At 39.4% G+C, this 11616-nt stretch overlaps 1 protein-coding gene across 2 annotated transcripts in view; it reads right to left on the bottom strand.

Moving 5' to 3' along the window:
* The window catches only part of LOC138971029 (uncharacterized), a 417720-nt gene that overhangs the window by 399409 nt on the left and 6695 nt on the right, over positions 1-11616 (bottom strand). For both annotated transcript variants that reach the window (XM_070343632.1, XM_070343631.1), the window contains exons 7-8: positions 10761-10886; positions 8522-8663 (exon numbers count right to left, since the gene is read on the bottom strand). In XM_070343632.1, coding sequence (XP_070199733.1) covers positions 8522-8663; positions 10761-10886 — 268 coding nt within the window. The remainder of the gene's footprint in view (positions 1-8521; positions 8664-10760; positions 10887-11616) is intronic.

Raw genomic sequence — 11616 nt, 5'->3', positions numbered from 1 at the left:
GGCAGTAATGAGGATAATGTGATGAACAGCTTCAGCAGATTTGTGTTCTTCATGTTACAGAAGAGACGAACCTTTATAAATCAGGTTCAGTGACATGTCATCAGGGTCTTAATGTATTTGTTGAATTTTATGCGTAACTATAATTCATAACTGTGCAGATACTATTGCTGTTATTTTAACCACTATTGTAAGGGGCTGTGGCCTTAGACAATTAAAGATTTGTTCTTGTTCTTGTTCTTGTTCTTGTTCTCTTTCTCTGTGTCACTCTAACTCTGTCTGTCTTTATCTCTCCACTCTCTCTCTCTCTCTCTCTCTCTCTCTCTCTCTCTCTCTCTCTCTCTCTCTCTCTCTCTCTCACACCCATACACACACACACATACACACACACACACGCAGGCACACGCATACACACACGCACGCACGCACACGCACACACACACACATGCACGCATACACACACACACAAACACACACACACACACACACACACACACACATACACTCTATCTCTCTCTCTTCCTCTCTCTATCATTCTCTCTCTCTTTCTCTCTCTCTCTCTCTCTCTCACACACATACACATACACACACACACACACACACATACACACACACACACACACACACACACACACACACACACACACACACACACACCCACTTCATGCAAGTGGAAAGTCTGTTCCAGTACTAGTAATAGAGTCCTCCCTTCAAACAGCTTTAAACGATATAAATAACTGGTGTTGTGCTAATGCTATGCTTGTCCATCCAATAAAAACTAAAAGTATGGTAATTGCAGCCAGACAAAAACACCAGATTTCTCCACTCAAACTAAATCTTACTATTGGTACGCAATCAATTGAACAAGTTCAACAGCATCGCGTTTTAGGGGTAATTATTGATTGCGAATTCAAGTGGCAGGCACAATTGCAGCATTATTTGCAAGAAAGTAGCCAAGAACGTTTTCCTCCTATCCAAGTTAAAGCAATTTACGGACAGAAGGACTCTGGAAATGTTCCACCATGCCCATGTAATGCCTCACATTAATTATGTTTCGACGCTCTGGGATGGCAGCAGTGATGTCCACTTGAAAAAGTTAGACTCTCTCTATCGTCGCTCGGCCAAACTCATCGTAAAGGATAATGCCTCAACAAATATGAAATTAAAAATGCTTAACTTTCTTCCACTGGAAAAGCATCTCAAGTTAAACAAAGCCATTTTCATGCATAAATTGTATTACGGTAAAGTGCCGATTTACATTACATCATTATTTAATAAAGCTACCCACAGATATGGGTCGGTCAACTTGATCCCACCGATTCCACGAATTGACCTGTATAAGACCAGTCTTGCTTTTTCGGGTACTTCAGTTTGGAATTCACTTCCATCATCCTTTAAGCACTTAATTAAAGTCATTAAAAAGTTTTTAAAAATGTGTTAAAAACCACTTAATGTCTGAGTAGTTTAACGCCTTTTGATTTACCACACTTAGTATTACGTCAAAGATATGCTGTGCATTGTATATTCTGAACATATTTTTGTTGTACTATTGCTACATGTTCGATTGCTACCAGCTTGTATTTATAATTACCTGCATAGTATGCATTTGATTTTATGAATAACCACATATGTATGCTCTTCATGCCTCATCTTCATCATCATCATCATCATCATTATCATCATCATCATCGTCATCATCATCATCATCATCGTCATCTTTATTATCACGTGCTGAAGTTTTCCGACCTCCTTTTGTTGGTTAACTTTTTAACTTTTTAATTTTTATTTTTTTAATTATATAATTGTGTGTCTATGCGTCCCAAGGACAGATTGTAAGAAAAGGCGTAGCCTTAAATCTTAATCCTTGTTAAATAAAGTTCAATTCAATTCAATTCAATTCTCTCTCTCTCTCTCTCTCTCTCTCTCTCTCTCTCTCTCTCTCTCTCTCTCTCTCTCTCTCTCTCTCTCTCTCTCTCTCTCTCTCTCTCTCTCTCTCTCTCTCTCTCATTCAAAACTTATTCTGCATGATTTGAATAGGTCCACGGATGATAAACTAAAGCTCCTGAATTTCCTCCCCTTGAAAGATCAGTTGACGTTAAACAAGGCTGTGTTCATGTATAAAATTCTAAATGACGACTGTCCTAAATATTTGCAATCACATTTCAAACATGCCACAAAAAGATATGGGTCCCAAAAAATCATCCCTCCTATACCTCGCATAGACCTCTATAAATCGAGCTTAGCCTTCTCGGGAGCGTTTCTCTGGAACTCCTTCCCCCAACAGATAAGAAATGCAACTTCAGTGAAAATGTTTAAGAGACAGTCACGTTCACACATCATTCGTGAATGAAATGTCTTGTTTGATTGTTATTTTGTTGAACATTTTGTACTAGTGTTAACGGATGTGTAGCTGATTTGAGCAACTTAATTCTCAAAATGAGGTTTAACTGTGTCAATGTAATTTTGTAATTTTTGAGTTCTCCCTATATAATTCCTTAAATGCACATTGTGTTGCAATCCATACAATGTAATTATGTATCTTATATGATTAAATTGTTATTTTTTATGTCCGTCTGTCTTTATGTGTTGTATAAAGGACAGGTTGGAAGAATAGGCTTTGCCTAAAACCTTTATCCTTTTGTAATAAAGTTCTGAGTCTGAGTCTGAGTCTGAGTCTGAGTCTGAGTCTGAGTCTCTGTCTCTCTCTTTTGTTGGTTAACTTTTTAACTTTTTAGTTTTTAATTTTTTAATTATATAATTGTGTGTGTATGCGTCCCAAGGACAGATTGTAAGAACAGGCGTAGCCTTCAATCTTAATCCTTGTTAAAATAAAGTTCCATTCAATTCAATTCTCTCTTTCTACCCCATGCAATAGCCCGAAGCTTACAATAGTAAGAGAAACTTGGCAACTCTAACTTGTGTATGTAAATCCGACAACAGCAAGTTTGGTTTTAAACTGTACAGTGTACATTTGATTTGATTGTAATCACTAACTTTTTGATCTTGAGTACACGATTTTTATTGTATTGTTGTTGTTATTTTAGCTCTAAGTTATGCTTGTGTTGCTTCGTTCAGAGCTAGACCTACGTCTTCTTGACACTCCCTGTCCATGTCTCTCACCATGAAACGTCCCGGTGTCGTGTGCCTGTGTCTACCTGTCGTAAAGTTGAAAGGGGGGGGGGGGGGGGTAGGGGGGGGGGGGTATGGGGGGGGGGAGAGAGCTGGTGAAAGGCGGTTCACGGGTATATATGGGAACTTTAATGGGTCTTTTTGAAAACGCATTGAAAGGAGAGGGAAAAGAGGTTTGACATTCAATTCAACAAACAGGAAGAAGTTAAATCAAGAAAAAAGATTGGCAAGGCCAGTCGAACACAGCAATTCTAATTCCTCCTTCACGGTCGTGCAACTTGACATGAGAAAAGTTGTGCATAAAAACAGAATCACATTAGGATTTTAGACTCAGCTTTAGGTTACGATAGTCGTTGAGTTGCAGTCGGGCAATTTGCAATGATCATTGTTCGTTTTGTAATTGCAGTTCACGTGGGTTTTTTTCTCTTCCTGTTTTGTCGTCTGTTTTGCCTGTCTATTTGCTGAGTGTTTTGTTTGTATGTGATTTTTGTTTTGTTTTGATTTGATATGTGTTGTTCTATTCGTAGGTTGACTACTTTTGTTGTTGTATGTTTGTTTTGATTTTCTTTGTTATTTAGACAAACTTTCAAAACATTTTCATTATAATAACAGACCTATGTCAATCTTGGTAGCGGAATCTCAATGCGACTTGCAAACCCGCACGCCCATCATGCACACGTACACGTACACGTACACGTACACACGCGCGCACACACACACACACAAAAACACACACAAACATAAACACACACACATACAAACACACACACACACACACACACACACACACACACACACACACACACACACACACACACACACATACACACACACAACTTAGATGAGTAATTTGACAGTGTACTTTATTTCAGGCAGAGCCATTAACTGTAACTTAATCCACACAAAAATCGAACACTCACACACGCCAATCCTTATATAAAGTACATCATTTATGAGGTTCTAATTACACATTCATAACACTGTTATAAACAATCTTCGAGATGTTTTACCCTTGTTTTAGGCTAGACGATTTTGGTTAAGCGTAATATGGACACACACTCTTTCCTCTTCGTTTGTAACTAAGTTATAAAGGAGGCCCGAGAAAAGGTACATCAAAAACTAAAATACTTTTTTCTGTGTTGAAAGATTTCAGAGGCAAATAACAACAGCGGCATATAAAAACCTAAAAAACTATAAAAAAAAATTTTTTTAAAAAACACAACAATATATTGAAGAATCATAGATGCTAGCAGAACGGTACCTATTAAAAACTAAGGTACATATACTTGCTTCTGTATTCAATGACAAAGCTTCGTAAGCTGCTCTTGTCATCGAGGAATGAACCCGTGAGGTAAAACTTAGCAAAGTCAGTTTTCTGTTTGTGATCTAATTTCTGTCTGTGTCTGTCTCTTCAAGGACCGTTATGTCGACGTGTAGTGAATGTTCCCTTTTCTCTAGAATCAAACGTTCCCTTAAACTAAACTTTCTCCGTTTTGTCCTGGATTCTGATATTCCGAGACCTTTGAGGAAGGAACATCTTGCGATAACGATGAGTTTCCGGTCATTTTTGAACTTGCCTGGTTGTAGTATTCATCAGAATCTCGGTTTACCTCTGTCTCCCTCTCTTTGTTTAAACCTGTTGTGTCCGGTATTTCATAATCCTCGCTCTGGCCTCCGCTGGCAACCAGCGAATCATAAAGTCGGGTTTCGTTTCTGTTGGGTGACAATCCTTCGTAAGTGCTGTTCTGATTGGCCAAGGCATTATACGGGTTTTCTTCGATGTTTCGATTGCCCAAGCCATCATACACGTTCATTAGCGTGAGGTATTCGTTAGAAGCGTCTGAAGCTCTTGAAGGGTCTCTATGATCTGTAAAAAGATGAATAAATGTCATCAGTAGCATAGTTTATCTCGTAAGGTGCCATTTCCTCTGAACTTTCAATCTCTTTCTAATGAATTCACATTGAACAAAATCTTTTTATAAAACTGCAAGAATTCAGTTTTATCGGTACACGGTACGTTTGGGTCAGAAAAGACATTAAAGTCAGGTTTCCAGAGGTTTGTCAAACATGTCAAACATGTCAAACAGTCATGTCAAACATGATCGCCCAAATCCACTTAAAAATGCTTTCTGATGTGATTCCTTTCCTCTGGACCCATTGAAGATTTAAAGCAATATTATCACGCAGAAAAAAGGAATCTCTTAACCTCTCGATATTAAATCAGCTGTTATTACTACCGTAATTGATACAGCAAAATACATACCCGACATGTCCCGAGCATTAACTACAGAACTGTCGTCGACCGGAGTACCGACTGGCTGACCATGGAATCCCTGATTCTCATATACAGCGAGCTGTCGAGCTCCATCGCTGCCAGAGCCTCGCCTTTAACAACATGATAAACACGATTTCACGTAACAGGAATGAAAACAATGAAACGGAAAAGTGCAGATAAGTTGTCTTGTTCTGCAAAGAATGGCTAGCTTTACCTGTGTTTGTAACCTCCTGTCACGAAGGACAATGAGAATATCTAGGGCTGTCACGAAACAACTCTGCCTTTGATGTACGCGTGACTGTCAAGCAAGTACTATTACAGCGTGACATCATAAGAAAATAATTTTGAGTAAACATGTGTGGGAGTTCAAGTTAACTGTTTATAAGATAGGTCAAGTGTACACCTGATACAGGGTAACCTCAAGCTGTGACCACGTAATCTGTCCTAGAACCATGCACTTACTATACACACTTACAAGTTAGAAAGCAAGACACACAAGGAAAAACATCGCACTGCATGGACAAGCTCTAGCTGTTACACTTGTTTTCTTATGTAGTGGAATGTAATTCTCGCACAATTTAAAATTTATTTTGTTTTGAGGACGAAACCAGTTTTTAATGCTCAAAATTGGAATGTACTTACATCTTTCGCTCGGTTTGCTTTCTACGCCTTTTCTTCGCCAATAACACAACGATGATAACGACAATGACGACAACAATGACAGAAACGACGATAGCCACCAGTGAGCCTGTAGACATATCTGCAGAACTTTCTTCTGCCAAAGAAACGAAAAAAAGAAATGTTTTTGCAACATTAGGATTTGTTTTCACAAGTCGATAACGTCATGTGCTTGAACATTTTATATCAAATCTCGGTGATCATTTCCACAAACAATATTGGAGCGATTGGTGTCGTCTGTCAAGTTCATTATGAGCAGGCGTGGTGCATAGAGAGCGCAAATGCGAAAACTATTTTGGGGGGTCAACAACAACAACAGTGAAATTAATGTTCGCTTTTGATTTGTGGGTGAGTATATAATATGAAACAAGTCGCGCGAAGCGAAATTAATATGCATTTCGTCAATCTGTAAAACTCACAGAATTATACTGATAGGATGCACTGTATTTCAGGAAGACACTTGAAAAACGTATATGATTGCTTGAAGTGACAAGCCAGTAAAGCCCAGTAGCGTAAAGCGCTTAACATAAAAACGGGCTTTTCTTTATTCGTTTTAATTTTCTGAGTTTGTTTTTAATACAAACATAACATATGTTTTTGTAATCAGGAGATGATAAAGAATAAGAAGAAATACCGTTTGGAACGAGTGCTAAAATGTTATTTTGAATTAGAATTTTCGGTTTTAATGACCAAACTCATTTGTTAGATCGTATAGCTTCCAAACTGAAATGCAATTCCATAGTCCGGGCTTCGTCAAAGGCTGCTTGACCATATGTTCAATCAATTTGATAAACAAAAATGAGGGTGTGACAGTGCCTCCTCAACTTTCAAAAAAAGCCGGATATGACGTCATCAAAGGCGTTTATCCAACAAAAAATGGCCTGGCGATATCACACACACACAGGCACACATACATCACCACTCTCGTCTCAATGTCAAGAAAATGAGTCAACTTCAAAATGTAGCCTAGATGCGATCGTCATTTTTGTCTGTCTGTGCGTATGTCTGTGGTAGAAACTTTAACATTTGACTAAACACCGAAATACTCATTTTACATGGTTATTTTATAAGCACCATCTTCAAACTATTGAAGTAATGATCAATATTTTGTCGGCATGTGTGTAGTTAAAGTGTGTATCCAAAGAAAACGGGTGGTGGGGGGTTTTGAGGGGTAAAGGCAGGTGACTGGTTTGTGTCGTGTGTGGTATGTAGACCAGGTCAGGTGTCAAGATCAGGTCAGGTCGCGTGAAGGATTGTGGTATAGATTCACTTTTCAGTTCTCACCTTGAGCTGCATTCGCCGATTCGGGGAAGACGATGTCCACATTGTTCGGTTTCTTAGCTCCAGAAAAATAGATAAAGAAGATACCAAACGAGATTTCCTACAGTTTGACCTGCACAGCACTTATCCAGTGTCTGCGCGAGGAAGAGCTGTCGAAAGCGCAGTGTCGATCTGGCAGTCGTGTCCCCGGTAAGTACAGACAGATCTAGTGTCTCCTACTCTTACAACGTGTCACCCACTGATAAAGCGTTTTTTTAATTTCTTTTTATTTCAGCAGACACCGATATCAAACACAGTGCTATGCAGTCACCTCTAGTGAAATGAGTTGATCTAAAGTGCCTGTAATGTTTGGATGTCTTTGTTCTTTGTTCGATTTATGTGAATTTCAAGACTTGCAGTAGAGTCTCAAGTTCACTCTGCCCGTATAAAACTGTCCACCATTTACTTGAACATGCAGATATAAGAAAACGGATTGAATCTGTTCTCAAAGTCAAAATTATTACGATTTTGCCTCAGTTTCAAAACATGCTCTGGCATGGTTCTGTCCTGTAAAAGTTGGTACCTTGCAACAACGTCCTTGAATTTGAAAGACAGTTTTTGAATGCTAGATCTACCTAGATCTGTATCGCGTTTCATTCCAGGATCTCTGTGATTGTACTGTTTGCTGTTTACGCACTATTATGATTCGCTATTGTCTGTAACGTTTGGTAAACTTACCTTGCAACCTTTTTTGGCATTTTCTTTCAAGGCAGCACAACGCAAGATTAGCTTCTTTTGGGCAGCAGGTAGCATGCGAGTTTTGAGACAACGACAGTCGTCCAAAGAAAGCTTACTGTGAAATTTTGTTCTACATAATGGTACATGTGAATCTTTTTTGTCCTGTCCTTATCTTATCACGTTTTACTTCAAAGACATCATGCATGTAAATTAAGGTTTAATTAAGGATCGATGCTATTCCAACTACTCTTCTATCTTGATTGTCTTCAGCTGACTGTTGCTGGAAACTACTGTTTTTGATATAACTAGTGAACGCTTATTGCTGATGCACAGTTCAACAATTAAGGCAATTAAACGACAGTAATCTATTTCAAAGGGATCCTTTTAGCTGATCTGTACCTAAACAGGGACATTCGAATCTATAACTTAAACTTCTACTGTTACCTTTTTTTGAATTTTCTTCTGTAGGCAATGAAAATAATGACAAACAAAACCACGAAAGCCACAGCAGCCACCAACGCCCCGACGATGACGGCAACGTTATTGCCATTACCTCCGCCTGCACTTGATTCTGCCGTTGACATCTCTGGGGTAAAAATAAGCATGGACAATTGAAGTAATCCTTCTGAAACATGATCTTATATGGGCGCGTTTTTTATTCATCCTTTCACATTTTTGGCTCACGAAGTGTAGCCTATGCGATGCTAACTTTTGTCTGTCTGTGCGTGCGTGCGTGCGTGCGTGCGTATGTATGTATGTATGTATGTATGTATGTATGTATGTCTGTGGTAGAAACTTTAACATTTGAAGACGTCAGATTACATTGACGTCACATTATGACGTACGAGGGTTAGACGTCACGCAATGGAATTACTGAAAGTCTCGGTGATTGTTATTTTGAGCGGGCCGAGACTATTTGGCAGTCGTGTCATGTAAGTAGGCTACATGCAGACAGACAGATCTAGATCTAGTGTCTCGCTTTCTTGCACAGTTTCACCTATGCTCTTTCTGTGTGTGTGTGTGTGTGTGTGTGTGTGTGTGTGTGTGTGTGTGTGTGTGTGTGTGTGCGTGTGTGTGTGTGTGTGTGTGTGTGTATGTGTGTGTGTGTGTGTACTGTGTGTGTGTGTGTGACGGAGTGATTGAGTTTGTGTTACTGTTTGTCGATTTCTTACGTGAGCCTTGAAGGCTTCGCCTCTTGTTCTATTATGACCAGCAAAACAAAGTTATTTTTTGATTTTTTGTTGAAGGCACAGTAAGCCTCCCGTAAACCATCACAGATACGGTCAGGCTTTTACACACAGTACAAACTCCCTTTTATTTAAACACTCACCGCTTGAGAACAATTTTGAAAGAATTTTTATTTTGCGTGGTTTATCTTACCCCTGAGCCATCGTGAACCCGTGTGATCCAGTTTCCCTTTTCCACAATGTAGTCGTCAGTTAGTCATTTGAATGCGACTCGATGTGAGCTTATCTACAATAGCACGTTTTTATGCACGAAACAAACGGCTGTGGTTCACAAGAACTCTAGCGATGGCTTTTGACTGTTGAGAGGAACGGCGATATGCATAAACCGTCGTCTGCTACGACCCTTGCGTGACCCTGCTTCCGGGCTTTTCTTTTTTCAAACTTTCACAACTTCGAATTGTACTGATCTTGTCTTGATGAAAAAAGAATTCTTTTATGATTAAAGAATGTTTGTGTAACAAGCTGTCAATTTATTATTTAGATTTTAAAAGTTAGGTCTAGCGCAAAAACGCACCACGGTCCAAAAACATTCTGATAATCATCGATCCACGGCTATGGCCAGTTTACATCGATAGAATGAGACCCGAAGGGAAGTAACTCATTTTTGACCTGAGTTCAGGATGGGTCCAAAAAGTGTTCGAGACAATCTGCAAAATTAATTCTTTAATAATTGCTCGCTCTTTACGTAGGGCACCTAGGATGTTCCCGTTTGGTGAGCGTTCAAATGGAAGGGTGTTTGTACTGTGTGTAAAAGCCTGACAGTATCTGTGATGGTTTACGGGAGGCTTACTGTCCGGGCGTGATTTCCGGTATTGAATATTCATAACAGCCGTCCAGCACCAAAACGAGGCGCCATTGTTGTAGAGGAGCAAGTCCACGAAAATAAATTCTTTGAAAATGTCTCACGCTCGACAGAAAGCAGCCAGGATGTTCCCGTTCGGTGAGCGTTCAAATGGAAGTATGCTTGTACTGTATGTAGACGCTCGGGGAGCTCTGTGATGGTTTACGGGAGGCTTACTGTGCCTTTAACCTTTCGGATTATAATTATTTGGCACATGGGTCATGTGACAGTCTCTTAAAAAAGAGAGTCGCCAATAAAAAAAAATGTTTTCATTCAAGAAAAAGAACCCGGAAGTGGCAAAAATGAGTAGTCCTAACATTCCAGTGGAGAAAAAAAAACATCAAATTATTATCCAGTCAAACTTTTTGGGTTGATTAGATGTTCTGCTGTGCCTTTTGAGGAAAGGCGTTTCAACCTGGTTAGAATTCAAGTAGAGCGCAGTTTAGTGCCGGGAATACATAAGAAAAACTACATTTTTTTCAATTATTAAGCGTAATGCTTTTCTGATTTTGGGGACAGTAATCATGCATAAACAAATGTACAACATCACATGTAATTTCACAGTGACATTTGGGAAGTTCTGGAATGTTTTTACCCGAAGTGGTCCCGCCTGTCACCGAATACTGTGGAGAAGACGTCGTGGTGTTCTCTGTACCAGGAGGAGTTGTGACCAAATCGCATGTGGTTGGATCGGAAACCTCATCAGAATTTTCACTGGAAGCTGCAGACATAATTAGTAGATTGAATAATGGCAGCTTAATATGATTTTACGAGCCATAAGTGTATGTATAACTACATTAGACTGTATGGGTGATAGCTTCAAGTAGTGTTATGTTTCTGATTAACTTAGCAGCAGCTTCAAAACAATTTGAGTCAGTAATGTGGTTTACGGTAGTTTCACATATAACAACTTTACATTTCTAAAAGAAAAATCAGCTTGATTACCACACTGGAGACGATGTTCGGACAAATATATTTCTGCCGGGTTTGTATTCGCCGTGAAAGAGTTTTGTTCTTTCTTTTGGAAACATTCTGACAAGCTTTTCCACGTGACATTATAGATCAATCCCCATTGAGCGGCGTGCTTCCATGCGTTGACACCAGTAATTGGCCTATAATGTCACGTGGGAAAGCTTGCATAAATAGTTATTTCCACGAGAAACAACTCTTTCACAACCCTTACAAGCCAGGCAGAATTATTTCCGGAATTCGTTGATTTAAAATAACACTCTTAAAAGATGCTCTGCCACGACATTTCACTGTATCCACCAAACCACAGGTACATGATCTACAAGTTAGTATCCCCCTTATTGGCCCTAACGACGCCCGCTTTTAACCGCTTGCTTCCCTTAATATAATGAACCGCTCTTAGAGCGTCGTCGTCCCGAACTAAATCTCCGAAACCTCCCATACCGTTTGGAATTCAGGGTAGGGAAATCCTGTTATGAAAT

This window comes from Littorina saxatilis, linkage group LG7 (genome assembly GCF_037325665.1).
Source record: "Littorina saxatilis isolate snail1 linkage group LG7, US_GU_Lsax_2.0, whole genome shotgun sequence".
Classification (NCBI taxonomy): domain Eukaryota; kingdom Metazoa; phylum Mollusca; class Gastropoda; order Littorinimorpha; family Littorinidae; genus Littorina; species Littorina saxatilis.
This window is presented reverse-complemented; position numbering and strand designations above follow the sequence as displayed.